This window comes from Gadus morhua, chromosome 3 (assembly GCF_902167405.1).
Source record: "Gadus morhua chromosome 3, gadMor3.0, whole genome shotgun sequence".
In the NCBI taxonomy this organism is placed as follows: domain Eukaryota; kingdom Metazoa; phylum Chordata; class Actinopteri; order Gadiformes; family Gadidae; genus Gadus; species Gadus morhua.
Window position 1 is genome coordinate 5,075,984 of NC_044050.1, and position 22,667 is coordinate 5,098,650.

The following is a 22,667-nucleotide window of genomic DNA, read 5'->3' on the forward strand; positions in this document are numbered from 1 at the left end:
GCCTAGTTTATTTATTTTCCATATTTTTGGCTGAATAATTTGAAAAATTTATAATCTGCGAAGTGAAAGTATGTTTTCAAGCATCAGATCAACTTAGTTTGAAGGGCACTTTATCGTTTTATTTACTGTCATTTCTTATTTATTTTATATTTTGCCATTATTCATCTACTGCATCAACAATCTCAATAACTGCAGGACCTTCTATTAAGCCTTTTTAGTATATAGTGCAGTCACCTTTTAAGGCCAATTGTTATTGTGTGTATTTATTGTATTGAGCTCCTGGATGGCTTTATTGATCCCCATTGGGACCAATACAGTATCTATCTATCTATCTATCTATCCATCTATATAGCCTTAACATAGCCACACATTTACATGTATGCAGCCAGTAGTTATCCATTTTAATTGAGCAAGCTCTTTTACATTTTATTGAGTTTTTTTTATTTCAACAGAATAAATAACTGTTGCCAGACAGAGGGGGGCTGCCCTTCTTCTCCTGCGCTGTAGGCAGGCAAGGAGAAGACGAAGGGTTTGGGTGCACCCCATCAATGAACAGAGGCAAGAACAGGGGGTATGCCACAATCTGGTCCAGGAGCTCCGTGCAGATCCTGAGAGGCACGCCAATATTTCAACTCGCGACTAAGTGTGCAATGGCAGAACCATATGGTGCAGCCTATATGATGACCTATAATCTAGTTATTATCCCTCTCTGGTATACTCTTTTGCATATATATATATATACTTTTTTTTTATCCCTCGGGATAAATACAGTGATGTTATTGCTGTGCTGGATTCAGTAGCCAGTGTATTTTATTTGAGTGCTCGAGACACTTAATGTTATTTTTCCTTAAATCCAGAGAGACAGTTACGTAATACATGATCTGATACCAGAGAGACAGTTAATACATGCATTTTTGAGCTTTGCCTGTGTTTTCTTTTACTTATCTATTTTATTGTATGAGAATGTTTCTATGTGAAGCACTTTGAGTCTGCTTCATGCATTAAAAGTGCTATGTGAATGAAGTTGCCTTGCCTTAAATAAAAAAATATATATCACAAGTAATCTGGTTTCTACCTACATGGTGTGATTATATGTGACTTGATTTCGTCTATTTCCCATTATGGTTAATGGTTTGGGTACTTAGTCCACCATTGCTGATTTCTCACCTGAAGATCCAATCTCCAGAGCTATGGCTCGCCAGGCAATGACCTTTTTGGAGTTGTCTTTGTAATGACGGGTACTTTGGTCATACAATTCGACATATTTTTCCACCTCGAAGACCAGTCTCTCATCGTCCATTCTCGTAATTGTTTCTCACAAACGAAAGAGGGCGACATCCAGCCAATCAAATCGCTTCGCCGGGTTCTTCCCGCTTCTTCCTGCTTGTTGCGAGGCAGGATTACCCGATTTCCCGCTTTCCAGTATCGTCGGAGCCCGAGTCGCGTCACAGTGCTTAAATTTGCATACGTGATCTGATTGGATGACGGATCCGTCGCTGCCGAAAAAGTTGAACATTTTTCAACTTCTTGACGGAGCCGAAGGCTCCAACGGAACGGACGGATCCACAATGCATTACGCGTCCGTCCCCATTCAAAGTCAATGGGGATCAGTCAACGGACGGAGGTAGTGGGCACGGGGCGTTACCCTACATGCCCACTGCACCGTCAGTCAACGGACGTGGGAAGGCGTGGCTGACTGATGGGGGAGTAGTCTTTGCAGAGGCATCCGTCAGCCAATCAAATCGCTTTGCCGGGTTCTTCCCGCTTCTTCCTGCTTGTTGCGAGGCAAGATTACCCGATTTCCCGCTTTCCAGTATCGTCGGAGCCCGAGTCGCGTCACAGTGCTTAAATTTGCATACGCGATCTGATTGGATGACGGATCCGTCGCTGCCGAAAAAGTTGAACATTTTTCACCTTTCTGACGGAGCCGAAGGCTCCAACGGAACAGACGGATCCACAATGCATTGCGCGTCCGTCCCCATTCAAAGTCAATGGGGATCAGTCAACCAGCGGAGGTAGTGGGCACGGGGCCTTACGCGCCCGGTAGGAATGGACGCAGGGCAGAGGACGCAGCCGTTCCGCGGCGCAGCCGTTCTGCGGCGCGTACGCGTCCGGTGGAATCCCGGTGTAAGATGGCGATGCGCATAAACCAAGAGAATTGGATGCAGTTGGAATAACTGAGGTCTGCCCGGATGCTACATCCATTTTATATACTATCCATGGGTAGAACAGAGGTGGTGGTGGTGGGTTCCTGAATCCTCGCCAGACTTCCGAGTCGAAAAGTCGAAGATCTCACAGCTTTATTGGGGCATTTCTCGAAGGCACGCCCCCTTTTTGTCTTCATCTTTCGAAAATCTGAGAGTAGACCGATAGCAGTGATGACGCTATCAGCAAAATGGCTGCGCCCGTGAAGAGATTTATTTTTTTCTAGCCAATTTCATGGCACAATCACAAAGACGAACAGGAACGCTATGAATGCTCCGAGACCGGAAGTGACGTGAAACGTGCAACTCGGAATGCTGGTGTCCGAGGATTCAGGAACACACCATTGTACCTGCAAGGCTAGCCTTCTGTTTCAAAAGCAAGTTAGTGTTTTAGCTTCTTATCACAGAGTGATAAGAAGCAAGAAGCAAGAAAGTGATAAGAAGGTGGAAGAACAAGATAATTGTTGTGTTCCCAATTCCCATACATGTTAACCAGAAGAGACTAACTGCCTCCAGACAAATAATGATTTAGGCCACTCAGCCCTGGGACCAGGAGAGACTAAGGGCGCACTCACACTAGGCCATCTGTATCGTAAAGTATGTTTGCCCCCTAAAGTCTAGAGCGTTTGGCTAGTGTGAGCACACCATCCGTACTCAATTACAGTTAAATTCCGTGGCCTGAGTACACTTCAGAGAGGTGTGCTCAGGCCACGGTAAAGATGCAAATTATTCTTAAGAGGTCTCCGTGCTTAGTAACCACAAGATGTGGCCACAATGCAGAGTCTGAACTTCATCTGAGAGGCCTTTGTAGAATGGTGTAGACCTCTTACAACATTCCGCAGTGTCGCTGAATGTGGTGAGAGTAGGCCCAAGGAAGGCCCTCGTTTCAATCATGGCCTCTGATGTGGTACTCTGTGTACTGGGGGAGATCGGCTTCATGCTTGCCAACCCTATGGTCAAGAGCCTCCAAAAACATGGCCCCTGCTCCTGCAGCAACAGCAGTATCCCATGCCTCCTCTCTCTGCCTGCATGGGGGGAACTCCTGCTGCGACTGCAGTGATCCTCATCCCCTCCTCATCTGCAGCCTTGCCATTCACAGAGGCGTGCCTCTTGAACGTCTGGTCCAAGCAGGTAGCAATCTGCAGGTTTTTCTATTTGCTCTACCCTGCTAATTCACTCGGTTCTCTCAGCCAACAGGTTGTCCACTAGTTTTCAAACTGGTTCATGTTGGAATGGTTTCCTTTGCTTCTGGGCAACAAGTCCCTTTGCCATCAATATGACTTTAGAGGCAGTCAAAAACCCGTGAAATTTGACAATTATTCAAATGTTGCTTCATGTAACAGTTACAAGAGTGCAATATAACAAAGAAACTGTTATTTTTAAATAATAACAATATAATAGAATAGACTGTTTTCCAAATGTAGGACAATTAAGTTTTGCAATAACATACCTCTCAGCACTCACTTCTCTGGGGACCTCCTTGAACGGCTTCAAAACATCACATGTTGCCCCCAAATTTCCCATTCATCGGTGGACAGTGCTGAGAGTGGAAGTGCCATGGTAGCCATGATTGGATCTTTGACTTCTTTAAATCTCTTCAACATATGGAATGTTGAATTCCATCTAGTAGCCATATCCTGCTTTAAGCATAATTGGCCCTGCCCCATCTGTTGCTTAGCTTAGCTGTTGCAACTGAGCTTCTGTGGACATATTGCACAACAGCTTATATCTTTTGCTTTGTATGTTTTACCTCCTTGAAGGCAGCTCTCACAATCACATTAAGCACACGTGTAAAGCATGGTATGGGGCCCCAGTGGAGGTGGTCTCTCAGGCCCGTCACAATGTTACTGGCATTGTCTGTAACGCAGACGACCACTTTGTAATGCACATCCCATTCAGTGGTAACCCGGGTCAGTTCCCTGGCAAGGTAAGCAGCAGGGTGTCTGTCTGTTAAACAAAACAATCTGGGAGGAAGGTCAGTTGAAGGTCCTCAATGAAATGACAGAAATCTGTTGACAGACCAGCAGTCTGTGGTCAGACCAGCAGTCTGTTGACAGACTAGCAGTCTGTGATCAGACCAGCAGTCTGTGGTCAGACCAGCAGTCTGGTCAGACAGAGAGCAGAAGCACACTTCCTCCGGTCAGCTCACTCCGGAGCTGACCATACAACCTGGGTATCAGAATTTCTGAAAGTGTCTTTCTACGTAACAAATTGTATGATGGGTCCAATGCCTTTGAATAATTCCTAAAGACCCTGTCCTCGACAATAGAGAAGGGCTTGAAATCTGAGGCAGGAGCTATTTAAGTGTCATCATCACCCTTTGTTTTTCTAATTTGTGCTAATAGCACAGTTGGATGATTAAGGTTAAGGTGTCTCCTCATATTTGATGTACTTCCTCCTAGATAAGATCAATAACTCTTGCATATTTAGCATTTTGCCTTTGAAGCTGCGATTTCTTCAAAGTGAGTCCAAATATCCCTCCTCTTCCTTGTTTGGCTCATTCTCTTGAACTCTTCAGGTCCCTATGCCTGAGACTCTCAGGAGGTGTTGGGGGAGTGTCAGTGTCCCAATGAGGACAACATTAAATGGGCAGCTAGATCATGCGCTTTAATTTCAGAGTTTAGTTGAAGAGGTATAATCTCTGTCTCTTGAAAAACAAATCTTTAGATCTTTAAAGTATGTACTATCCATGTTCAACTGATAATTCTCATTTACTTTGTTATCATCTTCCCTGCTTTTAAGATGCGGCAAACACATCAAAAACTGATTGGGTTCATGCCCACCTATCAGGGTTTGGGTAAGCATGCACGCATCTCGGGAAGTTCTCTACCGCAGATACTGTATACGGATTATGGTTTCCAATTTTATTTTGAGCTCTAAAAAACTAGAGGCCCGGTACTCATTGCCTCATAGCTGGCTACGGGCATGAGAATAACTATATGATTGTAACCACTAATTAAAAAAAAAATTGGCCATTTATTTATATCATAGCTTGTATAATCTAAGAAATAATACAAAAAAGAATGATGCGGCGTAGGAAAAAATCTCGTAGTAAGAAGCTAGAATATTTCGCTACTATTTTAATTCATTGATAACTAAGAAAAGATTACAAAGATGGAATGTGAACGAAAGATATCTTACATGTCCATGTAAGATAGAAATATGTGGTATAACAGTTGTATGGCCATAAGATGGAGCTAGAGTTTTATGAATTATGTCATAATTTAGCTGTTTAACAGACGCAGGACCACAAGGTGGAGCAAGAGCGTAAACTCCGCCAAAGGAGGGGTCAGAAGAAGAGTAAAAACGAGAGTGCTTTGATTTAATTTTTGAGTTGCTCCATGAACAAGCTTAGTTGATTGTACTATGTTGAACTTTCAGTAAACCTAGCCTCATTTAATTCTCTTCTTGTCTGTGTTTATTGAATTAAAGTGATCGGTCACCTATGATCTGGTACGCATCTGTAAACATGTTTTACCTCAGTAGTATCTGTTCACAACAAACAAGTCTTTAAAGGATAAACAGCTTTTACTTATCATCGCCACTCTACCTCCATCAGGTCCACCTGATCTTTTCAGCCTCTCCCACTGTCCTTCCAGATTCTTACGCTCACCCTGCAGCTTCTAAACTGCAGCTCTGCCATCAAATTTCATCAAGCATTTGCTGAGCTCTTAAAGGGCTGACTTGGGTAGAGAACTGGAATCCACCTGGGAAGTCTCTGCGGTCCAGAAGACCAAGGTCTGCCTAATGTACGATGGTGCTCTTAGTGACTGCGTCCATGTGTCTCAGTGACTGTGTCCATGTGACTCTTCAGCCATCTCACCTGGTGGTTTTCTACTTTCTTGGTACTTTCCTTGACAATGTGGCCACCACTTCCATCTCTGCCACCTGCTTCTGAACCTGCTCCAATTCGTGGGTCACCAAAACATCCTAAAACCTTCTGAAGGGCAGCATTCTTTTCTCGCTAGTTAGTTTCCCCAATTGGAGAGAGGCGTCAGCGGCTTCACTGACTTCAACAGCTTCACTATCATCACAGTCGGGGTCGGCTTAGGTTCTATCACTTGGTCTATCACCAACCCGGAAGGGTAGTGGCACTGTTGCTCTCTTCGCTAACAACACTGGCAGGAACATTACGACTCTATCTGGCGCAGAAGTACTAAAAAACGACTATCAGTACATTAATTTCATGAATGTACTTTTTATATATTTAATGTAATGTTTATATATATATATATATATATATATATATATATATATATATGGATGGTAACATGACATCGTCTTTGCATAGGATCGTATGCATGTGACCTAATAACTGCTTATTTTTTCTTTCATCTGAAACTACTATTGAATAGATGCTGAGTGAAGAAAAAGTGTGTGTGTGTTTGCGTGCGAGCGTGCGTGCGTGTGTGTGTGTAAGGTTGTTCATACATGTGTACACTAAGGGTCCCATGCCACTAAGAATGAAGGCATGTCTGCAATCATAATGTGGAATGCATAGTTACATATTCTAATCTTCATGATCTACATAATTATTAGTGACTATACAGACAGATGTGTATTATGAGTTTACAGGCCCGATCTTATTTAGTTTTTGTGTTGAATCCAAAAACTTCTACAGGGATTGTACATTGTGACGTCACTTTGCAATTACTGCCTCCGTTTTGGCAGTATAGGAGCATAGGAATATTATTGGTATTAATTGTGTTTTGGTCATCGGTTAGTAATTATTTGTAATTATTTGTCATTGTTAGGAGATGTTGTTTTGTTTGAAACTGCCAAAGAGTTTGCTCTGGCAGTTTTTTGATACTACTAGCGTAACATTTTTTAATCGAGCAGCTATTTTCACCATTTCGAGCCCCGGATATTTTCTGTGCTAATTAACCTGAAACCTGCCTTTCGACTGCTTAGTAACATTACCGTTACATGAGGAGCCTGAGGGTTAACGTTGTTAACGTTGTTAACGTTGACATCACTGCCACTGCCGTTTTGCCTTTACGTTAGTCCTTTTGGGTTGCAGTGTTTCTGACTGAGAAGGTTCCAATTCAGGTGTAGAGGTGGAAGTGAGATATACGATTAAGCCAGCGGTCCATGTTTGCATACCTTAAAGTTCACATATTTAAAGCCAGTCTGCACAAGGTTTCCCACAAGAAAAAAGTATAGTGGAGTGGGGAAATGCTTCAGCAGTGTCAAGCAGTGGCGATGGGCAGTACCCTCAAATTGTAATAGTCTTATCATCATTCAGAGTACACTCAAATTCTTGCAGTCAAACAATCATCGGTTAAAAAATTAATATATGTGCATGCAAAATTGCTCTAAAGAAATGTGTCCCTCTGTGTTGTAGGAACCATGGCTCAGGTGGTCAGACCTGTTTTCTGGCTGTGGTTGCTGATGTGCTGCTGGAGTCTTGCCATTGCAAGACCGGGAAAGAAAGGGAAAAAGGGGAAGCAGGTTGTGTGCCCAGCGTAAGTATTCACATGAGTAATATACAAATGTCTCCACACACAAGAAGCATGCACGTATGCAATTACTTCTTAATCAGAATGTAATTGATCATAATCCAATACAAAGGCAGTTGAAAATTCAGACCATGCACCTACTCTCTTTCCAATTTATTTTTTTGTTTCAGGGACATTGCACACTAATCAACAGTCAAATTGTAAGTGAGCCAGAGTTAGCCTAAGATGCTAGATTACATATTTTATTTAACAGCATAAAGCACAGACATGCAGCACAAACATATACAGCAGCATAAAGCATAGACACAGCACCAACACATTAATTTAGACACTAACATGCACAGCACGAGACAGGAGCACAAGACAGGACAGGAGCACAAAAGAGACAAGCAAGCAGGACACGACAGTTTAAAAGTCCAAAAGTTTATGACCTTACTTTGAGAGATGTATGTGAAGATATGAAGTACTTTTGGACAAACAATTTGATTGACAATTTATTTGGTAGTTCTGTACTGGATACATCCCTCTGTAATGGGTAATGTGTAGCAATATTTTTGGTAAAGGATGTAAAGTGATTTAAATGGCATTTCTATTATTAATGACACATTAATGGATTTTTAGACAGCTGTCCGCAGAAGAGTTGGCCGGAGTTCCTGCAAATTCTACATCAAACATCCTCAATCGCCTAATGGTCAGTTACGACCCAAGAATCAGGCCTAATTTCAAAGGTAATTAATCCCTATGTGGAAATTCATTCTTTGCATTTATCAAAACCTTTGCTAGGAGTTGGAAACAGTGGGCTGCTTGTCTAACAGGGCAGTGACCTCGTTATATTTTTAAGTGCTGGTCTCCAATTAATCTCCTAACCTTTAAAATAAGAAATTTGTATTTGATGCAAAATGTTTGTTTACTTTATTCTAAGGATTACCACTGCCGGGAGCTGTATGTTGTGTAACCTCAGTGCTCTACAAAGGTCAAATTACAGCCATTAATTGTGTATTGGCAAATAATAGCGCATTCCCAGTAATATGAATAACATGACCATGTTATCAATAACCACTACAGCCCAATGAACAGGCAACAATAAATAATGATAAAAAAAATCATATGCATATATATATATATATATACATATATATATATATTATCACTGTCAATTGAATACATTTTTACTAATAAATCGCAATTGCTGTGATTGATCAGGATTAATCACTTATTTTCTTTTTAAGATTGAAGCTTTAATACCGTTAATGGATATTTAAATGTAAAATGATGATTAATCTAGAATCATCACAAAGGAAGTATATAAATTAAAATACTGTGAGAGCGACGTGCTAGGCTTTCTCAAGCATGTTCATCCTCAGTGCCCTCTGCCCTCTGATTTCTCTCACTCCATTGTCTTCTACTATGCTAAATATGCAGCAATTTGTAGCTTTCCAGTTAGCCAAAGCATACTTTACCTTTTCACTTACATGTTTTGTTTTGCCGAGCACCACACTTCAGTGATTTAGTGATCGTGAAGCCCAGTAGTTTCCATAGGGTGTTTGGCTTTGAGCTGATATTTCAAATACAAATTAGTTATGTGGTAATTAAATTCGGCCTTGCAAACTGTGCAGATTACTTTTGTTTTCTCCAAAGGTCCGTCAGGCAACTTTATAAATGAAAACCTTGCACCTAAAACTCCTTCCTACTTTAGGCTTTTCAACTTCATATCCAACCATATATATTGTTCCATACTAAAAGTAACCTATATTGTTCAAGGAGAATGCATCAGTTTGTTCATGTATTTCTGTTAGGCATCCCAGTGGAATCCGGAGTGAACATCTTTATAAACAGCTTTGGCTCAATTCAGGAAGCCACCATGGTAATATCTCAGCCTCTCTTCTTGCACACACACTCAAACAGAATCAGTCACAAATGTTTGTCTTATTAAACTTTGCCTCCGTCTGTTCCAATTTCTAGGACTATAGAGTGAATATATTTCTCCGTCAGAGGTGGAATGATCCCCGGTTGCGTCTTCCAACTGACTTCAAGAGTGACTCCTTAACTGTTGATCCCAAGATGTTTCAGTGTTTGTGGAAGCCTGATCTTTTCTTTGCCAACGAGAAAAATGCCAACTTCCATGATGTGACTCAGGACAACATACTTCTATTCATATTCAGAAATGGAGACGTTTTGATTAGTATGAGGTATGAAGTCACACAGAAAACTATTTATGGAAGTGCAGTTAATATTTACTTAAAAACAGAAGCAAACATACACAGACACTCACAAAAACAGTAAATATCCGTCACTCCAGAAAAATGCGGCGTTTTTTTGTGGTTGTTACGGCCAAAAATCCTTGATTATGCAGCACGTTTTCTAAAAAATGCGATGAAATATGCGGCATATTTATGCAATTTTATGCAATGAAATTGCGGGAACTTCCAAAAATTGCAGGAACTTGCGGGAAAATGCGGGACCTTGCGAAAAATGCAGCTTTTCGCTGACGTTGACGTCGCGCAATTACGTCACTTCATAACGTGCTGCTCTTGTGATGTAAACGCAATTTTTTTAAACTTTCTGATAAGATATATGTGATTTTTTTGCAACAAAAATGCGGGGATTATGAAATCATGAAAGCCCTGCATATTTTGTTCGAAAATCGGCAATTTATGAGGTGAAAGTACAGCATATTTGAAAGAATGCGGCCCCCGCATGAATATGCAGACATTGGCTGATTATGCATTGAATTATGCGATCGCATAATCCCGTTTTTCTGGAGGGACTGAAATATCATTGGAATACACTGCAGTTAAGGCACACTTACATCCGAGGCATCATCAATTAAAATCCTGTCTATAAAGTGGGGATATAATCTATATTAAAGAAAATGCTGATGCAATCGAATGTGTGTGTTTCTAGGTTGTCTGTAACACTCTCTTGTCCTCTGGATCTAATGCTGTTCCCAATGGATACACAGAAATGCAAAATGCAGTTGGAGAGTTGTGAGTATATATTCATGTATATTTTCTCTCTCTCTCTCTCTCTCTCTCTCTCTCTCTCTCTCTCTCTCTCTCTCTCTCTCTCTCTCTCTCTCTCTCTCTCTCTCTCTCTCTCTCTCTCTCTCTCCCCACACACACACACACACACATTTAAAATCTTAATTTAGCTCAACAATTTAAACCGCAGAAGCAACATTTGATTATTCCTATGCAAGTGACCATGTCAGGGTTACAGTAGTAAGGCAGAAAGCATATTTCTGGGTACTTTGAGGTAGGGATACACCGCATTGAGTGGTAGCATGTCCTTGTAGCTCCACAAACGCAAACTGTGTGTTTGTAGCCAATTAAGGTTGTTTTACACTGTTATGAATACAATTGTGGGTAAAAAAGTGTGTAACAGATCTGGACTTCAACACCCCGTCCCGGCTGAGTTGAAGAAGCCATTCTGCAGATGTAGACCAATATCAAGGAGGCTCACAGTGCTTTAGCTCTACCCCCACTTGGCAGATCAGATCTGGTCTTAATTCAGTCTTGCTATAAACCCTGTGTTTATCGAATGTCTGCGACGACCTGCTCATTCAGAAGGTGGTCTCCAGCGAGAGGTTTATGGACTATTTGGATGCACAGATTGGAACTTTCTGCGAGGGTCACATGGTAACAGTATGGACACTGACATAGACAGAATGGTTGACTCTGGACACTAGTTGACTAGGGTTTTACCAGCAAGGACTGTACTAGCAATGGCTACAGGTCACCCCACTACTTCCTGAGCTAAACCGACTCCCAATAACAAACCCTGGATTACGTCTTACATCAAGACACTCCTCAACCAGAAAATTGAGGCCTTCAGGGATGGAGGCGGAGAGAAGCTCAATTGCGTGCAACATGAGCTGAAGGGGTCATTAAAGCAGCATTGAAGCATAAAAAGTAGAGAGGTTGCTGCAGTACCACAACACCAGAGTGGTGTTGAGGGTAATGAGGACCATCACAGCATCACAGCAGCAGGTGATGTGGACAAGGCCAATGAGTTTTACAACAGGCTTTACACGGTGGCCAATGTCTGCCCTGCCCTAGCCTCAGCCCTTCACCCTCCCATCATTTCAGCTGCAGCACCCCTACTCCTTCTCCAACACGCATGTGCACCAGCATCACTGCAGCTGCAAGGCCCCCCAGACCTGGGCCCCCTCCCCTGCCGATCAATTTTACACACTAACCGGTTCCAGCTAAATGGGAGCATTATCGAAGCAAAGGGATTTAACCGCAGTATGCTACTCTGACCAACCAAATACAAAGACATATTTGGGTGCGCATCTGGATCACAAGCTGGACTGGTCCATGAACAGAGATGCGCTCTACCGAAAGGGACAGAGCCAGCTACTTTTTCCTAGGAGCTGGCTTAGGTCTGTAGGACGTGTGCAGTAAAATGCTGCCCATATTTTACAAGTCGGTGGGGGCCAGCATCCTCTCTTATTCTGCGGTCTGCTCGGGAGGCAGCATGAAAGACAAGGACACTGCGGCTGGACAAGCTGGTGAAAAAGGAAGTTGGACTCACTGGGAAATGTGGTGGAGAGATGAATGTGGTGGTGTGCGGTGCAGGCCATCCTGGGCAATGTCAGTCCTCTCCTCGTCATCATCCTGCCAGGTCAGAGGAGCAGCCACAGTGGACGGTTCATCCCGCTACGCTGCAGGACTGAAGAGTTTATGAGCTGGGCTGCTGGGTGCAGCTCCCTCTCTCTCACTTTTTCTCTCTATTTTTGTTTGTCTTTTTTCAACTTGATGATAACCCAGTTGTAACACATCAACAACAGGCTAAAAAGGGAACAAGGCAATATATTGGAATGACACGATTGCATGTTCCTGGTGTTTTGGGTTGAGATGGAACGGTTGGTTGATCCAGAGTGGCAGCACCACTGATGGCCACTGTTGTACCATGGATTCCATTTAGTTGGTGCTGTCTCTTTTTTTCCTTCTTGCTGAGTAACTCTTCTCTTGGCCTCAATTCAAAAAATCTGTACCACTTTCAGATTGCTCAATGTTTAAATCCCTTATGAAATCTACGGGTCATCTCAGGATGACGGGGTTGGACAGCTTCTCCACTCCATTCATTCTGTTCTTGTTGAACATTGTAGGGGGTGTGGTTGGGACAGTCCTGTCTAGGGCTTGTCTGAATCCTATCGGGCTCTTGGAGTGGTGCCTGTTCACACTGTATGCCAAGCTCTCCAGGGGTTGCTGCTATAAGTCTCTCAGCTGAAGTCCAAATTAGGAAAGCATGAATCTCCTCTCATGTCTGTCCTAGTTTCCTCTTTCCTGTTTGGTAAACCTCAAATGCTTCCCCGTTTACACACAATCTTGTTTATATTTTGATGCAGACTTTGTTTAATTATTTTTGGATGCAGAATTTTAAAGGGTTGAGGGTGTGTGGGATATGGTGTCTTAATATTTATCATCCATTAACGCTAGTCAATAGACAGTTTAGCGTAATGCTGGCTCCCCTCTTTCTTAACTAGATTGGATAAATGCCTGTATAAATGCTTTTAAGGGCATTTGTTAGTATATCCTATAGCCATGGCCAGTAGTATTTCAACAATCTTTGGAGGTTATGCCAAACTCTGAGCTAATTAAATAGGTCTGTGATGTCTTGGGGTTTGTGGGGTCTCTCTACACGGTTAAAAAGTATTTTTCTAGCCAAAAATGTGTGTACATTTGGTATATTCTTACAGTTTACACTTACATTTTGCAATAAGGGTACAATAATTAATTAATCAACATTAGTTAGGGCAGAAATTAGGATTAACAATTAACATAGTTCACATGAGCACCATTAGTAAATGATAACTAGACCATTAATGAACTGTTAATTACTGTCATACATTGGTAGAACAGCTTTTGTTCCACCCAACACAACATTTTCAGCAAATTATATGATTAGATGGGTCTTTTTCTATTAGTTTCTCTCTCACTCCATTTGACTTTATAGAACTGGAATAGCTTTTCATCTATCTCTACGAATGTCTGTTGGTCAACAAGTTTAATCTAGCCATTAAAACCTCACCCTTCATAAGTATCAAACCGTTCCTGTTATGGTTACGTTCACATACAACCGTGGTGTAGCACTGTGGAAGTGTTCCCCCAGCCTTTTACCCTGTCAAGTTCACAAGGACCCTGATCCTTGCTCATAAACTGGTCAGTCCAACCCGTGTTGGCCATTAGCCTCGCCCTTTCCCCCTCCATGTCTGCTCTGTGGTGGCTGATCTGCTGCACGCTGCTCACGCTCTCTTCCTGCAGATGGCTGACATGATATGATATACTGATTGATTCCTTTGGGAAATTCATCATCTGCTTTTAACCTTCCCAGCTAGGATTAGTGGGCTGCCAAGGGTAGCGCCAGGAAAACATCTCCAAATGAAGTACCCTCGCCTGGATAAGGGTCAGGGCAGGCGTGTTCACATCCATGTTTTTTCTGGTGTGGATGGAAACAAGGTCCCCCGGAGGAAACCAATGTTAACACAGGTAGAATCTGCAAAGTCCACACAGATAGGTCCACCCCTCTGGATTGAATCCAGGACCTAATTGCTGTCAGGTCACTTTGCAACTGTGCCACCCACCTGGCGCCCTCTTCAGCTTCTCTCACCCTCGATCCAGCCATGTCTAGAGTGAGGTCTTTTGTGAGCTTTAGCCTTTTTGAGAGCTCCTTATTTCGAATGTCCTCTATGAGTCTGCGCTGATGTTCTAATATTTTCGGTCAGTACAAAACCACCGTTTTTGGGCAGCTCCTACGGTGGTCTGATAAATGTTTCAGCTCTCTCACCAGGATTCTGGACTCGCTGATGGATTGTGCATTAGGACAAAAAGTGCTCATTGTACATCATGAGAACAAGGCAAGGTATAAAGAAAACATAATAGAATAATGAGCCGTTTTTATTGGCCGTCAGAAGATGAGTCCGAGAACGTTGTAATATTTTTTTATTTATCATAAGCAGTGTTTTTGAGTAGTATTCCGCTTGTTTTTATTATCATATTTGCCGTGTTTGGCAGGTAAACTACATTCATAGACAGTATTGATTAACCGTGTTAGGATAGATTGAACTTGAACACTTAATGTTAGACGGAGTAAACAGAGACCACGTTTATAGCATTTTGTCAAGGGGTCCCACCAGGTTCAATATTGATGAGCCATAACAAGCAAAATTCATCTACTTGTTCGCTCAGATATAGATAAAAGGTTAACGGCTGAAGACACTACTACATTGTGTCCCAAACTTTTATTTTGAAATGGCTCACAATGGCTCATCAACACCTCATGTTGAAGTTGGGGCCTGTTAATTGAATACACACAATGTACACACTGACAAAATTTATGATTGAAGTTTAAATTAACTGTAACAGCTTAATTTTGAACACTATGCGATAAAAAAAAGTCATTGTTTTTGGGCTAAGAGTTCTTATCCGCATGGTTTTGATTATCATATCCATTTTGATTCTTCTTTTTCTTTTTACCGTCATGTATGAGCGATGTATTAAAACGGCCCACACACTGTCGTATACTACATTATGGTGTCCCTCTTTCTGTTCTGAGGTTGAAGAGCATTCTAAAAAGAATGCTACAGGAATTAGGAGCAGAGTGGAACATTCACAAACTTGTTTGTAACAGAGACAAACTGGAATAGTCTACCATGTTGACAAAACTTTAAGACATACCAAGTTTAAAACAAAACCAATGATTTTGTTGATTGTTTTTGTTGCTTTAACCTCATGGGAAATTTTAATAAAAATGCTACGGTTAATTTTATGATGTGTTTTCTTTTTCTAGTTGGTTATACGACAAGTGATCTAGTTTTCAAGTGGCAGTCAGATCCTGTTCAGATGGATGAAATTGCATTGCCACAGTTTGACATCAAACAAGAAGATATTAGATATGGAAACTGCACAAAATTCTATAAAGGAACAGGTAAGTAATTATATTTTAGTATGCCTTAAATACATAACATTGTGATAAAATGTTTGCCTTAAATAGAGAAAATTTATCAAAATATACAATATGTTTGTGACAGACTCTCATTGGTATTTTTGCCCCTTGGCAGTCAGACTTGGGTCGGAGATATAGGTGATCATTGTAAGCATTGCTACTTTGGTGCATTGTTATTCTTAAAACAATCAAAAGCACATCCATGGCCATTTTCTTTCGGTTCACCTCTTTGATGGAGGAAGAGCCAAGTCCCATAGCCTAACAAGTACTAACAGTGGATGCCAGGTCTGCCTACTTAATATTAGGGACTGCAATGACTGCTCTGTGTATGGTTATGGATTATGTAAATTAAGCTACCAAAGTTTTAAACAAGGGTTAAGTTAAACAGCTTAATGACCTGATTTATGCCATGCCCATAGCCATTGCTTTAAGTAGCTATTAACACAGAAGAGACCTAAGGCAAAAATCAACTGGGGGTTGTGTCTATGCCTAATAGGGCTAAGGACTTCCACGGTTCAGCCTTTATTCCTGGCCTGCTTGCACATGAGGCTGGTGCAGCAATGTCTCCTTGGCTTGGGCAAAATATTAAATGACTCTCAAATATAGTGAATGAGAGCTGTTTGTAGAAGTGCTCTTATGTTGGGTTACCCAAGGGTTAACTTACCACGATTCTGAGTGAAGAGACCACCATAAATAAATATTTTACTGTTTATTTGTAAAATTACAATCTTCTGTTGGACCGTCATGTTTCCACAATGTTCATGTTTTACTAAAGCAAATCTCTATATTCACAGGATACTACACCTGTGTTGAGGTGATCTTCACATTGCGTCGGCAAGTTGGCTTTTATTTGATGGGTGTCTATGCTCCCACTTTGTTAATTGTCGTGTTGTCCTGGTTGTCATTCTGGATCAATCCTGACGCCTCAGCCGCTAGGGTCCCATTAGGTAAGAAATTAATCAAAGATAAGCAGCCATGTAATTGAATACAATGCAATGAAATAGATCCCAGAATAAAAAATGTATTACAAAATAGAATATACCCATCACATGTTATTTTCCCCATACATTAATTAAGTTAAAATGCATTGTTTGACCATACATTTTGAATGGATTTATGCCTGAACTTTGTTAAAATCTGAGGAATGTCGTGACTTTCTTAGAAAATTAAAAAAAGGATGCATATCATTAATACCACAAAATACCAATATACAACAGATGATCACAGAGGATCACAAGTAAGAGATAATCCACGACTAGGTGGGCTGTGATCTAAATAAAGGCCATTTGCGGGGCTCCCCCCCTATTGCATTAATTCTTGTAGCAAATCTAGGGGGAGATATCCTATTTATACCACAGCCTCTTGTAAATCATTATCATGTATGGGGGATATTTCGTATTTTTGATTCTGTCTCCAAATAAAAACAGGTCGCTTGCAGTATTTCTTAGGTCTAACCTTAACCAGAGATATATGGGTCCGGCTAATCAAGCCCCAAATTAACATGAGATTCATACAGAATAAAAACATTGCCTTACTACTCCAGTAAATGGAGAACATCTTAGTAAATACCTGGCAATGGAAAAGCAGTGTAAACATACTCCCATTTGAGACCTGTTATGCAGACTAATTGAGCGTTCTCAAACATAATAAAAACATACAATGCTATATAGGCTAAATGTTTTTGTCACCAAGTTTTGGTTCCGTTTGCTGAATCAGATCAAAATATTTATTAACTACGTCTGCATATTTCAAAGGCCTTTTCAACTAGCAGCATCGTGTGAGTTCCCCAATGTGAGAAAACCAATGCCCGACAATAGTTACTTTACTTTTAAGGACCGCTTCACATATAACTCAGATTGAAGCAGAATTCTTTATATTTGCTATATTGTTAAATGCTAGTGTCTAATGAATTACTAGTCATCTTACAGTCAGCACTACATTTCCACTGGCCATGGAATAAGCATGTTTAAATAACATGCTTGTGATCATCTTTTGATGGACCATAATCTTTTGCATATGCCCAATAGGTTCTCAGGAACAAAGGGTTTGGTTGTGAAAGCAATAGATATGGAACATAAATGTACAAATTAAAACATATGTGGTATTTAAATGAATGTAAAATGAGAAAAGAACATTATTTGGCTCTTTGGGATTATCTATCTATATCTATCCATCCATGCATCCAGCCATCCACTACCCTTCCATCCACTGTGCTTATCCAACTCATCCATTCTGATGGTGAGTTCATCAAACCATGGACAAGGTAACTGTGAAACCATTGCTGAGCCTTGCTACATAAAAGACTCAGCCGTACAAAGATAATATTATTCATTCATGCTCTCCTATGGCTTCGGGTACTTCTTCTTCCATTCATTCCAATACATATTTTTATCAATTTCCTGTGTTTTGTTATGTAAGGACAATTATAATTTACACTGTACAAAAAAATAATCGATCAACTCTGTTTTTAGGTATTTTATCAGTGCTTTCTCTGTCCAGTGAAAGCATGCTATTGGCATCAGAGCTCCCAAAGGTTTCCTATGTAAAAGCCATCGATATCTGGCTCATCACATGTCTGCTGTTTGGATTTTCTTCACTTGTGGAATACGCTGTGGTTCAGGTACAATTTCACTTGAACATATTATTGTTTATTATAGTTGAACTTTATCAATACTAGCAACAAAAGTTTGTGTTGGTATTACATTTCAGGACAATGGTCATTCAGTACGTATACCAAAATACAAAATTATTCCTTGTAAGTCTTGTAAAATCTATTTCCTGTCTATAATTATCTATCCCCAGGTGATGTTAAACAGTCCAAAATTGATTGAGGAGGAGAAAGCAAAAATGGCAACAAAGGAAAAAGCTTTGATTGAGAAAGAAGGAAAGATGGCCCTTAAAGCTAAGAATACAATCAATGGCACTGGTGGCACACCTATACATGTCAGCACACTTCAGGTACATTTCAAGTATTTCAATAAACAAGAAAGTACAATTTGCATCTATCCCAGGCTGGGCAATCTGTCGTAGACTGGGCAGAAATTGAATTCCAAATATGGCTGCGCACTATGGCCGTGCACCATCCGGTATTTTATATTTTATATTGGATTACTGTTCTATGAAGATGTCAATCGCAAACTGCCTACTTCCTCTATTAATTTAGTAACAGGCGAGATGAGAGGTTTGAGATTAGCACACATACCAACAGGTCTGATCTATCAAGGCAAAATAAAACGTCAGTTTGTCAGTTTAGCTGGATAATAAAAAAGAATAAAAAGATAACCTAGATGTTAACATTTACCTCAATACATACAGAAGATATGGTAAAAAAACACTTTCAACAAAATTATTTTCTTTATCGTTTCTTTCTACAATCTGGATGCATTTCGGGGCCAATGTTTACTTACTTTTTTCGTTGAGTTTGTTTACCTTTTAACCAACAGCTTCGCCCCAGGCATGAATATTCCTATTGGTTAATATGGATATGTGTATACTGACGTAAAGATATACATTCCAAAACGTAACCTCCCATTTTAGGGGAGGAGCTTGACACATTTTTGCAATTGGGCTGAAAAACCATATGATGTGAAACATCTGCATTTTTCTAATTGTTCATGATGGTACTTTTACTTCCGTCAAAAGCCTACTATTTCCCTTGGTGATACAAATTTTGCACAGAGAAGGATACAATAAAACTGAGATTTCGGTCATTACATTGAAAACAAATGTAGAGACAAATATGGGTATAGGACATCGAAAAAATAAACATATTTTCACATGTTGATAGTTTTGATAGCTTAAAGATTTTGTAAATTAAAACATGTAATGTGGCCACGGATAATTTCAACAGGCTACTCGAACATATAACGGATGTTGGCCGAAACCCTGGTCACATTGAAGAGAGTAATTAGCGTTTTATTTGCTGTTGTCTCAATTATTATTATTATCACTATTTTTGGTGGTGGAGTTTTTCTTTTGTGGTCTGTGAAATAAAGTAGTTCTCCATGTAGAAATAATGATATTCCCTCAACATCAGAATTAAGGTTCTGCTTGATTTCAAAACCAAATCAGCCAGAGCCAACCGATTCCTTTAATATAACTTCTTAAATGCATCCTGACATCACCTGACCAATTTGCGACAAGTTTAGACCACAATGCTTCTGGATGCAATTGGGTAGACCTAGAACCAATCAGAGCATTGAAACGTGGTACATCGGCAGCAGCCATCTAGGTTGTCATGGTCTTCTGGGTCATCATATCAAACCGGCCCAATATTAAATAAATGTGTGATCAGTCTTATTACGGCCTGGTCTGCTGGAAATCTGCCTGAACAGGAGGGGAGCCAGACCCCGCCAGAGTAAATAAAACATAAGCTGGGAAAGGCTCTGGTTCCCAGACAAATCAGTTAAATGTGAACCCCATTGAAATATATTAGTTCAAAATGTATGTTGTGGAACACAATTCCATATATTTCATATTTTCCTTTGCTTTTCTCATATCTTTCTTTCCCTTGCTTCTGGCAGGTGGTAGAAACTCGGAAGAAAGTTTGCACCTCCAAGTCTGACCTACGCGCCAACGACTTCAGTATTGTGGGATCTTTGCCCCGAGACTTTGAGCTTTCCAACTTTGACTGCTATGGTAAACCTGTGGAGGTGCTGGGAGCCCTTGGTAAATCAAAAAGCAAAGCCAACAAGAAACCCCCCCCACCCAAGCCTGTGATTCCAGCCGCAGCAAAACGGGTTGATCTTTATGCACGAGCTCTCTTCCCCTTTTCATTTCTGTTTTTTAATGTTGTTTACTGGTCCGTCTATCTTTAGAAGGAGGATATATTGTTCTGCTTGTTCTATTAATGAAGGAACATCTCCTTTGGCTATTCAAGAAAATAATATGTTCCATAGACAGTTTTAAAATTATATTTGTACATATATTATGATAATTCTACCTGCCAAACATAATAGTTCATGATTAAGATGAATGCTTTTATCTAAATGGGAAAGCTTTTTTATCAAGGCAGGCATGAACTAATATTTAAATGAAAGATATATACTATATACTCCCTATAATTATGCAGAAAATAAGACATCATTGTTGTTCGAGTCACCAGAATGTACACATATGACAAAAATGCAAAACAAGTTAAAGTATGTTGAGGTACATAACTTATTTTACCCCAAACCCTTTTGAACCTTTGTTACATATGTATTCATTAAACAGCTGTCAATGTTGCATGGGCACACAACACTATTTAAACCTGTGAAGATCTGTAGGTAATGATACATTTGGTGTGTATACAGCTGATAATATTAGGAAAGCAAATTTTGATGATGATTGTGAGTATAATTTTTGCCGTATCATTCGAGGTGCATTAGGTGAGATTTGTGAGAAACAGCAGAAAAGAGAATGGAGGATTTTGAAATTAAACTGAAAGGCATCCCCTCCCCTTGCGTTTCCCCGCATATAAGAAGCGCTGCATTTCACACACCGGTGATGGACAGGTAAGATGGATTCCCCGAATGAGCCACGGAAGAAATCCCCTGATTGGTCAGAAATTAGCGTTGTAAGGCACCAGGCACAGTCAACTCAAGATGGATATACTCACAGCGCCCTTTAGTCAATAATAGCTGACGGCTGGTTATTCCATTTCTAATTAAAATTATAGCCCTTAAAACTTACCTACAGACAATTTAAATGGTCCCATCTCGGAATTCTCTAACTGTTAGAAATATATTGTGAATATTTTTTATGCATTCAATTAAGGTTGTTTTAAATATCTTGTCCTTTTTTTATATTGTGGTGCAATATAAAAGTAAAATAAATATGCAGCTAAGCTGGCCTAGTTGCCAGTGGCTTTCTCCAATTAATTGCCAACAGTTCTTGACCCTGGGTATATTCATGAATGGTAACACAAAAGGGCTGTAGGACTCGGGACATTTATATATTGTCTATGACTCCTCTTGGACTCGTTGGGATTTACACTTGACTTGTCTCTGTCTTGCCAAAGAATACATGCATACAAGTATTTTTTGTATATCCTCCTTCAAAAACAGAGGGAAACCGTCAGGGCCCTCTAGGGCCGAAGATATTCTGATTTTATTTTCTTAATTCATTCTTTTACAATCAACTTCTAAAAATACGGTTTCTGAGGAAATAAACCCTACATTAAATCAGAATGCTGCCGAGTCTGCCGTGGTTGGGAAGAAAATGCGATGCAGCTCTGTGATTGGTCAGCCGGCTATAATTTCACCGGGTCGAGTAATAGTAATTCAATGAGACAAATTTTCAAATGACAGTAAAATTAACCGTCCATATCATCTTGGACACAAATCCAATAAACAAGTGGGTTAATTTATGGCCCAACCTGGTATCAACGGCAATTTCGTGCTAATGCTCAAGAAAATTAACCTATTGAATCGTGTCCCAGAGCACGATTGTCCGACTTTTTCGTGCTAAACAGAATGAAATGTGAACCTATGCATTTGGATTTGGAGCGTTTCTCCGACTTTTTCTTGCTACACAGAACAACTTTCAAACCGCGTAGGTTTGCGCAGATAGTGCAGTGCACCCTCTAATTATGTATAGGTCAAAACCTCAAATATAACAAAGGGTATGCGCCGTGTATAATGGACACTCCGATTTTTGCAGCAGACCTCCTCAAAAACTGAAACTAACCACGTCCCTTACGACGAAATATCGACTTTTACGTACAATACAGAACAAAATGTAAAACAATGCATTTTGAATGGGAGTGTTTCTCCGACTATTTTCGTGCTGGATTAAACAAAACGTGAGAGGAAGCAAAGAAGGGAGACAGAGAGAGCGAGAGAACGGCTTCAGACAGAGTGTGCGGAGACAGTACAGTGCACCCACTAGTTATGTATGTTGTATGTTATGTGTTTGGGGAAAAGCATTCTGCTTCAATACTACAGTTGGCCATAGGGCAAAACCGTTTAGTATGTTTGGTTGAGAATATTATTAGAGATAACATTTGTGTCCAAACCAACTCTTGTAATTCACTTCCAGCCATATATACTATTTGTATTCTCAAGTTAGACTG

General features: G+C 40.4%; 1 protein-coding gene across 2 annotated transcripts in view; it reads left to right on the forward strand.

The window, feature by feature from the left end:
* Window positions 1-22,657, forward strand: part of LOC115540586 (glycine receptor subunit beta) — a 36,497-nt gene extending 13,840 nt beyond the window's left edge. For both annotated transcript variants that reach the window (XM_030352014.1, XM_030352015.1), the window contains 10 exons: window positions 7,549-7,669; window positions 8,285-8,391; window positions 9,460-9,527; window positions 9,626-9,852; window positions 10,568-10,650; window positions 15,458-15,595; window positions 16,408-16,560; window positions 18,085-18,233; window positions 18,416-18,571; window positions 20,137-22,657. In XM_030352014.1, coding sequence (XP_030207874.1) covers window positions 7,554-7,669; window positions 8,285-8,391; window positions 9,460-9,527; window positions 9,626-9,852; window positions 10,568-10,650; window positions 15,458-15,595; window positions 16,408-16,560; window positions 18,085-18,233; window positions 18,416-18,571; window positions 20,137-20,430 — 1,491 coding nt within the window. In that variant the 5' untranslated portion in view covers window positions 7,549-7,553 and the 3' untranslated portion in view covers window positions 20,431-22,657. The remainder of the gene's footprint in view (window positions 1-7,548; window positions 7,670-8,284; window positions 8,392-9,459; window positions 9,528-9,625; window positions 9,853-10,567; window positions 10,651-15,457; window positions 15,596-16,407; window positions 16,561-18,084; window positions 18,234-18,415; window positions 18,572-20,136) is intronic.
* The last annotated feature ends 10 nt before the right edge of the window (window positions 22,658-22,667 follow it).